The 19850-nt window shown below is 27.4% G+C and overlaps 2 protein-coding genes across 4 annotated transcripts in view; one reads left to right on the forward strand and one right to left on the reverse strand.

Annotated features, from left to right (window-relative positions):
* The window catches only part of LOC129912522 (transcription initiation factor TFIID subunit 8), a 488289-nt gene that overhangs the window by 122709 nt on the left and 345730 nt on the right, over positions 1 to 19850 (reverse strand). The window lies entirely within an intron of this gene.
* Positions 1 to 19850, forward strand: part of LOC129912515 (dynein axonemal heavy chain 10) — a 134100-nt gene that overhangs the window by 12410 nt on the left and 101840 nt on the right. For 2 of the 3 annotated variants that reach the window (XM_055990798.1, XM_055990796.1), the window contains exons 7-15: positions 6873 to 7045; positions 7106 to 7224; positions 8532 to 8929; positions 9949 to 10060; positions 10131 to 10258; positions 10322 to 10512; positions 10984 to 11575; positions 11658 to 11771; positions 12877 to 13069. In XM_055990798.1, the coding sequence (XP_055846773.1) occupies positions 6873 to 7045; positions 7106 to 7224; positions 8532 to 8929; positions 9949 to 10060; positions 10131 to 10258; positions 10322 to 10512; positions 10984 to 11575; positions 11658 to 11771; positions 12877 to 13069 (2020 nt within the window). The remainder of the gene's footprint in view (positions 1 to 6872; positions 7046 to 7105; positions 7225 to 8531; positions 8930 to 9948; positions 10061 to 10130; positions 10259 to 10321; positions 10513 to 10983; positions 11576 to 11657; positions 11772 to 12876; positions 13070 to 19850) is intronic. The other variant, XM_055990797.1, reaches the window with a different exon arrangement.

Here is a 19850-nt window from a genome sequence, read left to right on the forward strand (position 1 = left end):
CTGCCTATCTTTAAATAAACAGAGTATTTTTCAACCCATCACTCCTTGCATGAGGAACAATCAATTTAGTTTTCGATTAATGGGTCCGAAAAAATTTCAATATTTCCTAGTTACTTTCATTCACTTGTTTTTTGTAAAACTTGTATTTGGTTTCTTTTTGGTTGGAATTGCTTTTTCAAGCTGCTGTTTGCTGGTATATGGACAAATGCCAGTTATTTTGAAGCCTTGGATAGCATTTACTGCTCTTATAACCCGCGCACTCTTATACATCATCATGGTGCGCACTCTTACACGTTCAGACATGTAATCGAAGAATATATATTTATTTCACAATGCACTTTATGACCAATCTTACGTGTTCCTCAAATGTTTCTTTTTGTCGACTTTTCAATGTCCCATACTTTGTTTATTGTTATTTTTTTGTTGTTAAGCGGAAAATTTAATTTGTTTGGCAAGAAAAATTGGAAAAAAAGTGCTAAAAAACTTAAACTTAACTAGCACCTCTGTTTAAAAACACATTTGCATGAAATTTTGACAGCAGATCAAACTCATTTAGATTCTCCAAAATAAGTGCATTCAGTCTAATATTCCCTTTCAAACCGTAGAAAATCGCTTTGCGCACTCTTATCAACCGCGCACTCTTATACCATCCTACCCTAGTTATAATTTTGAACAAAAAAAAAGAAACTACTTTGTTAGAACCACGCTATTACTTTGGGACCCTTTTGTTCTTAATTTTTGTTTATTCCAGAAATGTATGGATCTTTTTTTACATTTGTTGAATTTTGTTTAACGTTTTTTTTTAACATTTAAAAGAGCCAGTCGAGTCGAGTTTTGAAGAAGAAGAAGAAGAAGATAATAAATTTATATAATTTTTGAGTTATTTCAATTTTCTCAAAAATGGCTCCAACGATTTTGATTAAATTTGAAGTAGTACGTTATGTTGCAATTAGTTTTAGCAAAACTGTGTTTTTATATCAGCTCTTCCCCTAATGGTTAATCCAATTTTCTTTATAATTCATACATACATAGACGGTTTGTTTAATAAAAAAAACGTGTGTGTACACTCATGTAGCCATCAATTTCTTTTATATGTAGTTCTGTCAAAAAACTGACTTTGACTTCGATTGGCAAAAAAATTAGGGATTTATTTTTGCATAAATTTCGTTTTAAGTTTTTCTTCCGGAAAAAATTTAGGTACAAAAATACTTTCGAAAATTTCCACTCTTGTCCTTTTTCACTTTTTGAGTCAATGTAGCTTGGGGTTAAAGCATTCAAAACACAAACATTTTTTCCTGGGAATATTACTGATAGCAAACTGAGCCTAACGTTAGTCAATGTGAACCCTACTAATCCTTTGGCTAGAAATTCACTTTCATCAAAACTTTTTTCGTGCTTGTGTGAAAATGCCTCAACACGTCGGTAAGGAAGTGTAACTTCATAAAAAGCTCTGTTCGTAAGTCAGCTGATCTGTGCTGACGTTTATGACAAACGTCAGTTTTGTGAAAAAAAAACGAAAGGTGGTTGCGGTTTGCTACATCCGGGAAAAATATTTTAAATCGTCTGTAAAATAAAATTTATATTAGCTTTAATTGTCTGTGATTTTGTATTTATTTCTTCTTATATTTTTATTGGTTGTCTTAATTACGATTATAAATAGTTTTTTCATGCAAAACTATTTTCAGGGAAGTGGGATTTTTTCTTGGTTTCCCTGATCTAGCTTTAAAAGTTTACCACCCAGACACACATAATTGCAGTCGGTGGCCCTTTATCTGAACTTTGCTTAAGAAAAAGCCAACAGCGTTAAAAAAAAAACAATGTATTCTTATAACTTATGATCTTATGGTATTTCTCGAAGCTGGATTTCATGGAGTTCAAATCAACACAATCGCATTTCTCTGTTTTTTTTTCACATTTTTAGCTTTGCATGAAAAAAACAATTTATAATTTTTAATCAAGAAAAAATATAATAAGAAAAAAAAAAATGTTTACAAAATTTATTTCACAAACGATTTAAAATATTTTTATTGAATGTAAACAAACCGCAGCCATATTTCTTTTTTTTTTTACAAAACTGACGTGACTTCTTTTTGATGCTTTACTTCCTTACCGGCGCTGGGTTAAAAACAAACAAAAATGTTTTGATAGGGGGCGCTACTCGTTAATCCCTTTGACAGTTCTTGTCAAAAAGTAAATTTTTACCCCAACGCCGCTAAAGAAGTATAACTTCAAAAAGGATAGTGCTTATTGGTTAACTAATATAAAGGTAGTTTGAACTACAAGATAAGAGCAAGTTCTTGCGACCCAGTCGTTGCTCAACTTTTTTTTTTCTTTTTTATAACATTATAACATTTGCCCAGGATAGCCCAACTTTTATCTTTGCTATTTTACCCTTAGTTTCAAAATTGTAGAAGCATAATTTTTTATTCATCTGAAAAAAAAAAAAAAATAGTACGCATACACCACAGTGACCTTTTTACTTTATAATTTAGCAAAAGTAAATCCATTGGTGTGCACAAGACTGATTCAAAAAAAAATTTTGTTTTGTTCAAAGCATTACCGAAAATATTGTTGGAAATGACGAAAAAAAAAATTCTGTAAAAGTTTCAGCCCTTAATGTTAACATTTAGTACCGCCGCGCCGCATCGCAAATTTCTATTTCCCATACGATTTGTAGGGGAAAGATTGTGTAATTGTGTTTAGAATTTTTTATCTTTTTAATGGTTCATCATTTTTCATTTACCGCCGCGTTTCGAAGTTATTCAACTTTAAAATATAAAAAAGTAATTTTTTCTCATTTTTTTCAAATCTTTTGACGAAATTATTAGGTTTTTCAAAAAATTTGGCAAAATTTTCGAATATTTCTATTTTGTGTTTTGGTTTCACAGATCCTTTTATATAACTCTCAAACCCTTAATACTATCATATTAGATTTCTTCAATAAATTCGAATTATTCTTTTTTTTCAACTAAAAATTATTTTAATTAATTTTTCGCGCCTGTTTTTTTTTTTTAATTTTATAAATGCAATTTTGTAGAGCGTTCAATTTTATACAAGAAAATGATTAAATCTAGCCTTTTTGTTGAATTATTAAAAAGATAAAAAATTCTAAACACGAATACACAATCTTTCCCATACAAATCGTATGGGAAATAGAAATTTGCGATGCGGCGGTACTAAATGTTAACATTAAGGGCTGAAACTTCGACAGTATTTTTTTTCGTCATTTCCAACAATATTTTCGGTAATGCTTTGAACAAAAAAATTTTTTTTTTGAATCAGTCTAGTGTGCACACTGCGCCTCAAATGTTATTTATTTGACTAAAAATTCTTACTTGATTGAATGTAGTCCATATAACATTCCAGTTAAGAAGCTTAAGTTGATTTGTTTTATTTCACCTTAAAAACAAAAAAAAATATTATTCAAGTGTGAAAATTTTTGTTTTTTTTGGTTTTCCATATATGCACCTAGAAAAGCTACGTGCTTAGTATAATCTATAGGTACCAACTTTATTTCAAAAGCCTAACAACAAATATAAAATGGTGATTTCTTTTTCAGCACACGAATAGTACTTTTTAAACCTTTTTTAACTAACCATGAAAGTTCAAACAAATTCCATAACTTTTTACCGTTAGCCTACCCTTAGTTAAAAATTATGACAAAAAACAATATTTACACTTATTCTATTGATCATGGTAATTATAATATACAAAATAACTTAAATAAAAAATTTGTCATAACATACAAATTATTTCAAACATGTTTCATGCTGATTTTTGGTGAATTAACTTTTAAACGTCAATATCTCGAGCTGCAATTTTTTTACATTATTTGTTTATATATTTGAGTTTCATATAGCTTTTTGACCTTTTTCTTAATTCACCTCTGTTTACCCCACTAAAAATTCTAAATATTCAAATTTTTAAATTAAATTTTCTCTGACATAATCCTGTTTTTACACCTCTAAGACTTACCATATAAGGAGAGTGGCGATGTCGAAAAAAAACTCAAAAAAATTACTTCAAACTTATTTCAAACCCTGGTAAGCATATGCTTTGACAGGATGTCGCAAGGCAATTCATGTGCAAACTGTTTCTTTAGACACTCCCTTTCAGAAAATATAACTCTTAATAAGTGTAACGATGAGTGTAGGTTGTCCTATGGCGGGATCTTAGACTATAGGTACACGGTTAAAAATTCTCGAGTATATTTTAATACAGCTCTTGTATTAAAGCAAGCAATACAAAAAATATTACATCTTAATACTTCCAAAATATTAAAATTATTTTTAATCTTTTTTGTATTAAATTTCAATATTTAAATATTAAGTTTACTACTACCTAAGTAATCTAAAAATTATTAGAAAATAATCTCCGTGGGTTAAACTCTAATCTTGTATTGAATTTTAATACCTCTGTATTAGATTTTAATATTTTTGTATTGAGTATATTGTATTACATTTTAATATAATTATACTACATTTTAATATAATTGTATTAAAATATAATAAAAATTTATTAAAAACTAATATAAAAAGTATTAAATTGTAATACGAGAATATTAAATTTTAATCAAATCAGCAGCCACAGTACACATAATACCACCAATCTGTCAGATCGGCCTTTAATTTTTATATTTCAATCGCAGGAAACAGGAAATTTGTTTTTGTTTTAATTAATAAAATGTCATTTGAAAAAATTATAAATTAAAAAATAACAAATTTTCTTGTGTTTCTTCGCGGAAAATGGTGAATAATTGTTAACAAATTAGTGGTGTGCGTAGTTTTTCGGTTTTTGTGCGTTTTTCGTCGGTAAATCAAAGAAATAAGATTTACGGTAGCTGACATTGGCAGCAGAAGCCATTTTAAATATGAAAAAATCCATTGTTTGAGGTACCTTTTCTAAAAAAATATATAATTAATATTTGTAAATTTGTACTAATTTGAAGGCGCTTTGTGTTTTTTGGAAGCAAAATACATACATTGTTGATGAATTTTGATCGGCAGTAAGATTTTACATGCCACAGTTTGTGAAACAGATAAAATAATATCACCATTTTATTATATTATTTATGATTAATATTTATTTTCAGTGATGAATTTAGGAAAAGAATACATTTTATTAACTTTGAATACATTTGGTATTGAATTGTAATATTTTTCTATTGACTTTTAATAAAATTCTTATTAGAAATTAATATAAAAAGATTAAATTTTAATATGCAATACTTGAAATTTAATACATTTGGTATTAAATTCTAATATAAATTGTATTATGTTTTAATACAACTATATTAAATTTTAATACATTTTGTATTAACTAAAAAATTTTAATATTTGTCATGTATTAAATTTTAATACATTTCTGGTGTAGACCAATATGTAACCCAAAAAATATTAAAAAATACTCCAGAATTTTTAACCGTGTATATTATTTATGATTAATATTTATTATCCGTAATGAATTTGGGAAAAGAATACATATTATTAACTTTAAATACATTTGGTATTGAATTGAAATATTTTTGTGTTATCTTTTAATAAAATTCTTATTAGAAATTAATTGGAAAAGATTAAATTTTAATAATTATGCAATAATTGAAATTTAATACATTTGGTATTAAATTCTAAAATAAACTGTATTATTTTTTAATACAACTATATTACATTTTAATATTCATTTTTTATTAACTAAAAAATTTTAATATTTGTCTTGTATTAAATTTTAATACATTTCTGGTGTAGACCTATATGTAACCCAAAAAGTATTAAAAAATACTCCAGAATTTTTAACCGTGTAGTTGTAGCTTTTGAAACCAAATGTTCAAGCTCAAATGCTTATTTTGTAGCTTGAACGCTTTTTAAAATAGGCAATGTTTTGTTTGACAAAATACAAATTTAGAATTTTCTCCATGGACACAACGAACCGGAAGTGCACTTATAAAACTTCTCTAGAAATAAAAACTTAACGATAGGAGCTACAAAATGTTGAAAAGCGTGAATAAAAATAAAAACAATCTTACATTTTCTTAAAAAGAAAAACAAAGAGTAAAGGGACCCCTAAATTTGTCTTGCCCCGGGGCAGCTGAACGAACGCTTTTGTATGTGACAATATCATAAACGTGTTCAGCACCACAAAAAACATGCATTGCATTAAAATAAACTATTATACCAGAGTTTTAGCACTTTTATTGGAGTCCGAATACAATTTGATCAGATTAGTTTTTCTGTAAATTTAGTCGTAAGGTTTTATTTTGTACATACATATAAGATGTCAGTGTCTTTTAATTTTGCTAGCAGTAAGCTACTTAAGTTAGACTAACTCTTAGAAATGTGTCCTCTGCCTTCATCAATCTTTGTGTGTGTGCTTGTTGCTATATATAAATATTGTTTTAGTATATTTTTATGAAATTGGATATCGTCTAATAAAAGATCTTTTTATAATCTTAACATTTGAAAGGGACAAATATTGTAAATTTATACATAATGTCCCATAGTCTCCGCCTTTAATGAAAAACATAGATTCCTGAGGTCATGAGTCGAAATAATTAATTAAGTCGATGTAATTTTCTCGTTTTCGTCCCGTTTTCGAGTTATAACGGTTTCCGTAACTGGCTACACGTCCGATTCGTAGGATTTTTTATGACCAGTAAAGAGTTTAGATAATGATATTACAATTTGAGTTTGTATTTTTTTTTATAAAATTCATAAAAACCGTTACAACTCGAAAACCGGATGAAAATGAAAAAAATTACCTCATAAGTTTTTCGACTTAAAATGACCTAAGGAATCCATGGTTTTCATTTGGTGCGGTGATTGTGTGACACCCTGTATATTCAACTAATTAATACCTGCTTTTCGTTAACTGTCAAGGTTTATACGAATGTAGTTGAATATCACTTTCAAGAGCCCGAAACAGTAACGCCAAGTTCACAATTAACGATTTCTGAAGAGGATGCAAGTATTACAAGAGAAAACAACTCTGGACTGTTAGACTTGGCTAAGCCATCTGAGCTTCGAGCATTAGCTGTAATGAAGCAACAGAAGTAATTTTTTTTTAAATATACATTGCATATTGCATAATTCTCACTCTTAACTCTCATTAGAAAACTGGAAAGGTTAGCTAAAAATCAAGACTTACAGATCGAAAATATTGAACAAGATGATAAAAAAAGCATAGAAGATGATAAAAAAGGAGTTATCACAAGTTCTTTGGATATCATAGGTGAGTAGGTACTTTCTTCAATTAACAATGGTAAGTGCGTGTATTTTTTATTTAATTCTTAAGGTGCCCTTCAGTTTGAGAATACTTTCGCAAGCAAACTCTTGATAGTTACAAACCAATAAATTAATTGGGTATATGTATTTTTATGAGCCGTGGTTCCCTAGAGAGGACATAGAAATTTTGTTGGGACCAAAATTAACAGCACTTGTCATATGACCTATATAAAAAGCTTATTTTAACGTTAGTTACTTGTCATGGAACCGTTTTCATGATTCCTCACTTTCTCTCAAACGAGTGAACTAAAATTTTTGTACGGAAGCGTTTAAGAAGCCGCAATATTAATATTTCACACAATTTTTCAAAAAATACATTTTTCTTTTATAAATACCTACTACCTACATAATTATTATTATGTATGTAGATTTTTTTATTAAAAAAAAACGGGCAGTGAATTTTCTTTGAAACCTTTTTACATTTTTTTAAAGTTAATTATTTTTTCTAAAAATTCTCTGTGGAACAAGAAATCAAATTCCATATTTCGTTTGGAATTCAAAATCTTTAAAAAATATGCATGTTTCGCAATATAAATATGTAGGTATACAGTAGGTGGCCTAATGATTATGACCGATGAAAATTTTCACAAATTTTTTACGCTAAAAACTAATTTTGTTTTATTTTTTCTGTACAGTAATTATTATTACGGCTTTCTACTATAACGCTAGAGTGTCACGTACTTCCTAAGTAAGAAAAATTAAAGAATAAACAGGCTTGGTAATTTTCCAGGGATGAATTCCACAAATAACGCTCCTTGGGGGTTTTTAGCGAAATGCTGCAGAAAACCTCATACCAACTTGTGGAAAAGCTTAGAGGTGAGCGGCTGAATCATTACAAACACGGAACAACAGCTCATTCAGGTTAAAATAGAGTTACCGAAAGAATACAGGCAGTTTTGCAACAAAAGGAAAACACACGAAATATTGAAAAAATGGTGGTCTCCTCTATCGTCATCAATTTTTTTGACTTTGTTTCTTTAAACAAAAAATTACTATTGGCATAATGTTTTATACAACCGTACATTAGTATTGGCATAATGTTTTATAGAACCGTACATTATGCCATTACTATTTTTTTGTTTAAAGAAACAAAGTCAAAAAAATTGATGACGATAGAGGAGACCACCATTTTTTCAATATTTCGTGTGTTTTCCTTTTCATCGGTCATAGTCATGTAGTAGGTGGCCACTACTGTATATGTAGTTAAAAAATTAATAGTAATAATTCCTCAAATATTTTTTAATGCTAAAATAGAATTTATTTATGCAGAGCCTCCAGCTGAAAAATTAGCAATATCTGAACGATGGGAAATTCTTCTCGCTACTACACATAAGAAAGCTCTAGAATATCGTAAGCAAAAGAACAGCGCTTTTAAAAGAAAATCGCTTTACAACAAAAATTTGCTGAAGTGGGTCAATGACCTTAGTTCGGAAGTGAACTGGACTACTGATCATATAGTTTGGGATTTTAATCTCCCAACAGCCTACAACGCACCTGGCCAAGAAGATATTGAATTTGAGGAATCTAAGAAGAAGATTCCGATAGATATTAAAAGTACTATTTTAAGTTCTTTTACTCAAAGCCAGCTGGAAGATGTAGCTTTTGGTTGGATGTTCCATGTCAAAAAACGACTTAAGGAACTGAAAGAAAAGGTAAGTTTTTAAATTTAATACATTTCATTAAACAATACATTCACCAATTTTTAAATTGGAGGACAATTTTTTTAAGTTAACTTAGACGGGAAGTAGCTGTTGTTGCTCTCCTGTGAGCTTACACACATTACATGACTTAATTTTAATCCACTGTTTTAGAAAAGCTCCTACTAGTTGAGCGACTTAGTATCAATACTATAATTTGTAGGAAAATTCAATGAAAGCAAACTCTTTAAGCACAGATAGTAAATTATACAGATTATTATATGGAGAGAAATGATATATGAAACTAAAATTGACAAAAAAAAGCTTTTCCAAAAGCTTTAAAATATTCAGTAAATACACACAAAATCATCACGCTCATCTTCTTTCTTGAAAAAACCTCTTCTTTCCTATGAGAGTGAGTGAGAAAAAAATGTCCAATTGGAAAAGAGCTTTTTCGGCTTTATTTTTGAAAGCCTCTTGTCTGGTAAGGAAAAAAAAATGATTCATATTTTTCTGAGCAGACAAGATATCTGTATGATTATATTATCTGTGCTTTAAGTTTTGTCATGAAAAATAAATATTCCATGGTAAATATAATTGAAATTTTTTTTATTTTTGATTCTCATAATATATGTATAACATTTATAAAATGCATAGATATATTGTCCATGTGGTTCAATGGTTCCGTTTCAAAAGTTTTCTTTCTCAATAAAAAAAACGCCCTTTCACCCGAAATATTTTAATGCACATATGCATTTAAATATATATAATACGTCCATACAAAATTTCATCAGTCTATCACTTATTTTAAAGGGCCCTTAGTAATAGACACGAATTTAGGGCAAAAAGTTATTGGTAATATTCTGACTCTTGCTTTGTAAGTAAAAGACTATTCATATAGGCTCATTTATACCATAACATAGTTTGTTCTATGAAAGAAAATGTAAGAGTTCAAATCTTCGTATGTGGTGAAAAGTTTAAAACATAGTTATTTAAACAGACTGTTCTTTTACTTAATAATTTATACGTTTTAGCAACTAGAAGAATTTACACCAATGGCAGAATATAAACTATGGAATCAACGTGAAATGGAGACCTATTCTATAATAGAAGAGTTAAAAACAGATTTCGTCTTATCGGTTTTAGGTAGTTGTTTATTTATTTATTTTTTTTTTTTTTTTGATTTTGTATATTAATTTGTTCTTTATATACATAGACGCTCTGGAAGCAAGTGGATCAGGAATTATTGAAAACTGGAAAACATTTTTTGAGAATATTGAAACTTATTACAAATTGGCAAAAGAAAACTCAAATTATCTTTCAACTATAAAAGACTATCTTGAAGTATATTTAAGGTTACATAATATTTTATTGATCAAAATAGCACATGCTTATTTTTTCTTATAGAAAATTCGTTCTTATAATAATTTTAAATTTATGACGCTCCTCTTGTCCGACCTAATGGTAGGATTAAATCATATTTGGACTATGTCAAGCTATTATTGCCGTGACGAAAACATGCAAATTCTTCTCAATCAGATTTCGTATGTGTTTACCGAGAAGATAAAAAACATTGTTGCTCTTGACGATATATTCAAGTAAGTTGCAAGTTACCCCTTTGGATTTATTAATTAACTATAATTATTTATAAGTGTATATATGGTATTTCAAACTAATGGTCCCAACTGAAATAGATGATAGACATCTCATGGCCTCTCAGAATTTATAGAATTTTCGATTAAATGAATATTGAAAGTTTTTGTATTCAAAAAATTGTTTAGTAGAAGCAAAAAAAGTACAAAAAGTATAAATGGTACAAAAAAACAAATTTATATTGGTGTAAAATTTAAAATTATTTAAACGTTTGAAAACTTTTTGTACTCTTTTCACTTTGTGAGTTCAGGTTTCGGTACTTTTGCTTCTTTGACATCAACAATTTTGTACAAATCAAATAATCACATTGATTCCTTGTTAAACCATTTTTTAAATTTCATAGTATTAAAAGCTTAGTATTAGTTTTAACATTTTTTTATTGTGATTTATAAAAAAAAAAAAACATTTCATCTCAGACACCCCGCAAATATAATTTACGAAACGGCAAAAAATTGTGCAAGTTTTTTGTTTTTTTGGAAAAGTTCCTACATGGCCACACGTGCGAAAATTGAAAATTCTGGAGTTGGATCTCGTTGGGAGTTTGACAGAAAAACTTTGTTTAATGAAGTAGATCATATATGTCGCATTAGTCAAGATATTGCATACATTGCTAAAGTTTTTGTTCAATTCGAGAATCTTTTTGGATATCGGTTAAAGTCAATTCTTATCGATCCATCAATTGTTGATGTGATGATGGAAAAAGTCTATTGCCTTTTAGGAGATATAATGCGAGTTGATTATGATATATTTCGCCCAGCAAACTGGGAGAACTGGGAGGATACATTAGATGGATTCAATCGAAAGTTGAATAATGTGGAAACTGAAGCTATGGTGGTGATTGATCAATGTGTTACTTCATTAAGATCTTCGTATTTGGGTCTTGCATTAATCACAGACATTTATGATATTGATACTCGAGAAAAACTGGTTGAATACATTTCTGAAAAGCATGAAAATATTCTTCGTTTTTTTGTTACAGAAATAAATACTATTGAATATGAGTTTACGGTGAGTTGTAAAAACCTTACAATTTTTTTTTGATTTTTTAAATTTCTTTAACGTATTTTTAAATGTTTGATCATTAAAAAAGAACAATAAGAAAAAACCTCCACTTGGAAAGCATCAGCCGGCAAGTATTGCAACTATTCGGTGGATTCGTTTATTAAGCAATAAACTGAAAAAATCTGTTATAGCTTTTAAAGAGGTAAATGAAATTAATATCTAGGAGAATATATAGAAAAAAATAATAAAAAAATAAAATGGAACATTATCTCCATGGTTTGTTTTCTTTATTCGGTGTTCTAAAGGTCTCAGGAAATAAAATCTACCAAAAATTTTAATTTTTCTATCATACAAAAAAAAAACTTACACATTCCAAATTTGTCATTCATTCAAATGAATGATCAAAGCATAACCAATTCTTAAGTTCTGTTTACTGTCAAAATATTAGTATTTTGTTTTACATATTTTATTTTATTTTATTTTATTTTATTTTATTTTATTTTATTTTATTTTATTTTATTTTATTTTATTTTATTTTATTTTATTTTATTTTATTTTATTTTATTTTATTTTATTTTATTTTATTTTATTTTATTTTATTTTATTTTATTTTATTTTATTTTATTTTATTTTATTTTATTTTATTTTATTTTATTTTATTTTATTTTATTTTATTTTATTTTATTTTATTTTATTTTATTTTATTTTATTTTATTTTATTTTATTTTATTTTATTTTATTTTATTTTATTTTATTTTATTTTATTTTATTTTATTTTATTTTATTTTATTTTATTTTATTTTATTTTATTTTATTTTATTTTATTTTATTTTATTTTATTTTATTTTATTTTATTTTATTTTATTTTATTTTATTTTATTTTATTTTATTTTATTTTATTTTATTTTATTTTATTTTATTTTATTTTATTTTATTTTATTTTATTTTATTTTATTTTATTTTATTTTATTTTATTTTATTTTATTTTATTTTATTTTATTTTATTTTATTTTATTTTATTTTATTTTATTTTATTTTATTTTATTTTAATTTATTTTATTTTATTTTATTTTATTTTATTTTATTTTATTTTATTTTATTTTATTTTATTTTATTTTATTTTATTTTATTTTGTTTTGTTTTATTTTTTTTTTATTTTATTGTATTTTAATTTATTTAAAGCTTAAGATTTTAACTCCGTAATTTATTAATTTTTCAAAGCCATGCAGTTTTGTAAGCATTTAAACATCATTGTTTCTTTTATTATAAAATCATAAACTAATTTAATTTTTTTAAAATACATTTAGCTTGAAAATTCACCACATCTTAAGAACAGTTATTTGAAGCGAAGTACTTTTAAACAATACTACGAACTTGTTAATCAAATGTTTTTATACGAACAAGATATTTTTGACAAGTTTACGAAGCAATCAACTTATAATGTGAATGCCGTTATGCGAAACAATATTTTGTCAATAGAAATTTGCAATATAGATTCTCGTAAGTATTTTAAGCATTCATAAATTTAAATTTTAGTTTGTAAGTTTTTGATTTAATAATTGCACTTTATACAAAACCGAGCGTTTAGTCTGGGAGTGAGAGTTGCAATTCATAAAGTCAATTTTTAAATATTGTGAATTTTCTATTATTTATAAGTGAAACGGGATCTAATCCACGATACCAATTCGACAACTAGCTTAATGGCTAATTCAACAAAAAATTGCTATGAAATAATTCAAGTATTATTGTTGTTCTGAACAAAATTTTTAATTTTAACCGAATTGTAATGTTAATTTACCAAAGTATCAAATTCACTTACTCCTGTTACGATCAGATTTTAGGATGTATTTCCGGCACCCTGGGCGAAATTTAATCAAACATCTTTTTTCAATTGTTTGTTTTTAATTAAAGAAAAAAAAAAACCAAAACAACAAAACATCAAAACCTTAAAACAAAATATGTTTTACTTAATTTATGAAAGTAATAGTTGTTCTACTTTCATGGACAGTATTTTCGTATCAATTTATATTAAAATTTAAAAAACAGATCTATTTATTAGTGGAGTAAATAAAGCTCAAAAAATGGCAATATTAGGGAACCCGGCCGAACAGCTCTGATTTTGTTGATCTTTTTTTTCAAACGTCGTCGCACATAAGAGTATTTTCATCAAAAACCTGGCCAAAATTATTTCTCGTTGTTTTTGTTATCCTTTCTGTTTAAAAATGAATTCCTAAAAGATAATACAATATAAACCTAGTTTTTGTTATTTTTATTTTTTTTTTTACCAAAAACTCATAAATTTGATTACTTCTGCCTGTCGCCATCATTTTGCTAAATTTTTTTCCCCATGCCTAGTACGCAATTATCAGTTTGTTTTCTTTCTACCTTAACCTTATTTAAGATCAACCAATTTAAAATACGCTAATGACATCAGTAAATTTAATTTAAAAATAAAAAGCACTGCATTAAGTACGGAGTATTTTCTATCAGAAAGTGAAAAACTTATTGACCTTCAATTCTCTAAAGAGCACCTAAGAGCACTCAATTTTTGTTGGATTGGTTTAAGAAATACATATATAAACTAACTCATACGCTTCAAATCACCGCAGAATAACGGGGTATACTTAAACAAAATCATTAAAGTTCAAATAATAACTTAACAAAAATATCAAGTTTTTGGATACTAGTTCTGAGCCCGAATTGAAATAGAAAACACCATCCTGTATTTAAAAAAACTTTATTTATATCATTTATAAATAACTCAAGAAGGATTCTCCATTTAAATTTTTTTAGATTCCTATCACAACACTTCGATATCGCATATTGAATAACACGTACCAAAGTACCTCGCATTAAAATAAAAATGAGGTAGATGTAACAGTAAGCTTTGAACTCATTTTTTAAAAAGACACGATCTTTAAACAAAAAAAAATAAGTGCAACCTAATGACCCATGTATATTTTGCACCCACTTCGAAATACTTTTTGGTGTCAATTTTGATTTTCAGAAAATCGACTTTTGACCAGGTTTTCACTGCGAATACTCCTATGTGCGTCGGTAATTAAAAGTACTTTAAAGTCTATAGATTAAAAATTGCTGCTGTTGCCGTTTTGAATTTTTAAATTTAGTTGAAGATTTTTGTGAACAAACAAATTTGTTTTCAAAAATTTTACTTTAATTTCATAACTTTACTAATGCCAAAAGATTGTCTAGGCAATTTAAGTAAAACAACTATTTGGGAGTGAAGGACACTCTTCCATCGTTTAGGCGATAAATGCTATTGTCTCACAAATTGACTTCAAACTCAAAACAAAATATATGAATTAACGGCAACACCTACAATATTTTAAATACATTTTGAAAAAGCTAAAAGCTTATTCATATTTGTAAAATTAAAATGAGGTAAATTGAGTGAAGGGTTTTTAAAAAATTTTAATTAAACTCAGATTTTTGAAAAAAAAAAATTATTGAACAAATTTTAACATGTCCTTTTAAAACTTTTTCGTAATATAAAATGCATTTATTTTTCAAATTTTTTTGGGGCACATTTATTATGATTTGAAATTATAAAAAAGAAATGTCAATATGTATTACAGCTTACGAAACAAAATTTTAAAGTATTTCATATACGAGGAATTTTTTTTAATAGAAGTTTTGAAAAAAAAACTAACTTATTTTTTTTAAGTTCAACATTTAAATATAAAGTTTTCGGGAGCGTATCGGAATCCCGCTTTTTTAAATCCCGTTTTTCGAAAATCCCGAAAAAAAAGTTTCAAAATCCCGTTTTCTAAAATACCGCTTTTTTAAATCCCGTTTTCTGAAATCCCGCATTTAAAAATCCCGTCAAATCCCGAAAATCCCGATTTTTTTTTACCAAATACATGCTTAATTCACAAATAAAAAATCATGAGAATTAGACGAAAAATTAGTAAAACTGATTTTTTGCCCACACAATATGTACCTTCAACACATTATGAAAACGGTATTTCTTTTAAAAAAATATAAAATGATTAAAGCCTTAAATTGAGTTCACAAGTAAAAGAAATTTCATTTATTTAAATATCAAAATTGTTGAAATGCATCCAAATATAAGTTGAAATATATTTAAATGAAATTTCTTTTGATTATGTAGTGTGTACTTAATTTAAGGTGATCATTTTATGTTATTATTAATCTATGGGATTATCACGATTTGATTGTTCTTCTGAAACTTTAAAGTAAATATTAGTTTGTTAATTGATTTCTTTTTAGTATCACATTCCTTACTTTTTCTTATTTTTTTATATCTTATATTTTTTGTTAAAGCTTTTAATTAAATGCGTTTAGAACAATGTCTCATTTTTTAATTTGTTTTAGTATCCCGATTTTGCAAGCAAAACTAGTTGTTTTATTTTAAAAAATCGCGCAATTTTTTAAAATAAAACAACTAGTTTTGCTTGCAAAATCGGGATAATAAAAAACGGGATTATAAAAATCGGGATTTTAAAAAGCGGGATTATAAAAAGCGGGATAATGAAAAACGGGATTTTAAAAGCGGGATTTTAAAAAACGGGAATATAAAAGCGGGATATCGAACCCAACCCTATTTTTTCTTCATTCAATAGCCCTTATTGTTGAAAGTTAAATACCAAAAGCTTAAAGTTTTATTTGCCAAAGTCTTTGTATTGAGAAAATCAATTATTTAATTTTTTATAAAAAAAATCCAATGAAATTGAAGTAATTTTTAATTTTTTTTTTGTCAAAAGTGTAATAAATATTACCTTTTCTTCTTCAGAATTCATCTGATAATAATTATAGCCAAAACTTATTTTAAATAAATTCATATTTAAAGCCTAGTACATACTTGGTGAAGCAAGTCGTGAAGTGAATCCATACATTTTTTTGGTCACCCGTGAACGTTCCTGTAACTGTCGTGGTGAAAAAAAATTGGAGAGTTTTGCTTCACGACGTGAAGTTGTTCATGGGCAAAATTTTCGGGAATCTCTTTCACTCGTGAATCTACTCTCCCTATATATTTTTCGAAAAAAAAAAATTATTTGAAAATTGAATACAAACAAAAATTGTATGAATTCACTTCACGACTTGCTTCACAAGTATTAGTCTAAGAGCCAGCGACCTAAAGTTTGCAGGTAATTGCTAAGTATTCAGAGTCATCCCACATTATAGTCTTCGACGAGTTATATAAGGAACCGCTGGTCTGCCTGTCCGTAACTGTGGCGAACATGTGTAAAATTTGTCATGAAGGTGTAAAAATTACAAACTATTGTAGGTCATTGCTTAGTATTCAGTCATATACTCAAGTAGCACAAAAGTCTAAGATACACCAAAATATTTGGTGTATTTTTTGCACTTTCGTGATATGCATTTTGAATATAAAAAATACACCATTTTCTCGTATAAAATAAACTCCGGTGGTTAAAAAAATATACCGATTTTGGTGTATAAATGGCACTAGTGGTATATTAAATGATCTGTTTTTGGTGAAAATAATCCCTTTGAAATTGAAAAATACACAATAAATCTATGGATAAAATACACCATTTTAAATTATTCTGATTTAAAATTTGAACCAAAGTTTATTTTTTATCTCAAACAGTTTGATGAATTCTAATTCACACCATTTCTTATGAAATAAATGAAAATGAATTTTTATTCACTTTCATAATATTGCCATAAGAAACCAATGGTTAAATATGATTTTGTTTGCCAAATTTTTAAACGAAACACATTCTATCTACTAATTTTAGATGCTACCCCCTCTAAAAATCAAGCGCCTCAAAAATGTCAGTGAATTAATGATTTTTTTTTTCGATTTTAAGAATCCATTTTTCAAAAATTATAATTTTTGTGTTGTTTTACATTTTTTTAAGAAAAGTTATTTTATAATGAATCGAAAAAACTAAGAATGCGGGACTATTAGGTCGATAAATATACTATTTTAATAAAATAATTAATCGCTGTCTTCTATTTTTAAATGGCGTCCAATGAAAAATATGGCGTCTCCCACATATGCATTTTGGTGAATTTTATGTCCACAGGGTGTGCTTCCTACACCAAACAGAGTGTACAAAATAAACCGTTTTGGTTGATTTCAGAATCAAATAATTTTATGCACCATTAATGGTATATTATAAAAACAACTGAATATCGGTGTATTTTTTGCACGGAATCTCAAAAAAATGTTGAAATTTTGTACAGAAAAGACAGTGGTATAATTTTTATACCACTAATTTTGAGAAATACACCATATTTTTTCAATTTTCTCAATTTTACACCAAAATTAATGAATTTACACCAATTTATACACAAGTGTGCTACTTGAGTAAGGACATCCCCACCCCAGGCATGTTACTGTTTTCTTTAAAAACAAAAATTTAATTTATGTCTCCAGAGAGCACACGCGCAAAAAATAGACAGACATGAAACAAGGAGATGGATGGAAATAAGAAATATGTATGTACCATATTTTTGCATTTAACAAGCAATAACCTACAATAGTTTGTAATTTTTTACACCTTCATGACAAATTTTACACATGTTCGCCACAGTTACGGACAGGCAGACCAGCGGTTTCTTATATATGTAACTCGTCGAAGACTGTAATGTGGTATGACTCTGAATACTAAGCAATTACCTGCAAACTTTAGGTCGCTGGCTCTCGGCCTATATGTACTAGGCTCTAAGCCTAGTACATATAGACCGAGTGAAGTGAAGTTAAATAAGTGAAGATGTGTCCATATGTGTTCAATACGAAAAAGTTTGTAAAAAAAGTTTTTTTTTTTTCAAAAATTCGTTGAGTTGAGGACCATTCTTTCAAAAACTCTTGGTTAAATTAAGTGAATTTAAATTTTACAGATAGAAATGAGATTCTGGCTTTTTAAAAAGGTGTATGCAAATATTGTCGGTGTTGCCGTTGTGTTCAAAATATTTTTTGTTGTGGTTGAAGTCAGTTTGTGAGAAAATTGCATTTATCGCTTAAACAATGGAAAATTGTCTCTTAGTCCCATATATTTTTTCCCTTAAATTATCCAGAGAATCTTTTGGTATCATTTTTTTATGAAATTTAAATATGGTTTTGTTCAAAAAATTAATTTTTATTTTAAAAAACAATACGGCAACATCGGCAATTTTTAACCTATAGACATTGAAGTATTTTGAATTACCGACACCACGTTTGAACAAAAAAAATCATCAAAATCAGAGCTGTTCGGCCGGGTTCCCTAATAATTGTCTTTAGTTAGGTACTCCACTATATGTATTGAAACTTTTTCTGAATGTTACATGAATTAGCATGGAATTACCCTTAATAATTCGTTGTTAAAAATGTTAATATTCATAAAAAAAATGTTTATAACTCAGTTGAGAGAGTTTTTGAAAAAATTTCCCTCAAATAAAAAAATTCAACTTTACTGGGAATATCTCTTAAAATCATTGGAAAAATAATAAACGAAAAAAAGGCTATTTTATATACTGAGCTATCTTCATTTTAGCTCAATCGATGTTTTTATTTGAGCTAAAGATAGCTCAATTCGCAAATAACCTTCATTTTCGATTTTTGTGGATCTACCCAGAACCAGATCTACATTATTTTATGACAATTTATCAATCCCATCGATACTAACATTTTTTATGACTAAAGTAAAAAAACACATTTTTTAAAGATTTTACATGATATGGGTTTTTCCAATTATAACAAAATGTGTGAATAACATTTTTCCTAAAAATCAAGATCTTAACATAGTTTCTACCATTAGTATTAACAGACCAATTGACATCAACATCAGTATAGGCATACCAAAGCAAGCGTTTTTTAAGTCTTTGCTAAGTAGTATCAACTTTGCAGACAGAGAATTACTGTATGTAGATCAATTTTTTTTCTAAGAAAATACAGAAAAAAAATTTAGAGGGGGTTGGAAAATTTTTCAAAAATTTTGTAGAGGGTAAATGTACGAAAAAATGTTCGTACATCTTTGATCGAGAGTGAAGCGCTGTACTGCGGTACTGAAAGTGTTATACAGCTTCGTAATACTGTCTCCTCCTTTCAAGTTCAAAGTAGTGTTTTTTCAAAGTTTTTGTATCCCAAACATTTTACACAAACAGCAAGGTGTTGAGCCATCCTGATCCTTAAAAAAAATGTTTTGTTCAAACTTTGTCTGTATGTCTTTGTGCAGATTTATTCTTATCACGTCTAGTTTTTGAGCTATGCTCATCATTATTTTCGATATAAACGCCCATGTTCCGACATTTAACCGAAAGTGCATGGAAATCGTTCGATTTCGAA

The sequence above is a fragment of the Episyrphus balteatus genome, chromosome 2, assembly GCF_945859705.1.
Source record: "Episyrphus balteatus chromosome 2, idEpiBalt1.1, whole genome shotgun sequence".
Taxonomy (NCBI): Eukaryota; Metazoa; Arthropoda; class Insecta; order Diptera; family Syrphidae; genus Episyrphus; species Episyrphus balteatus.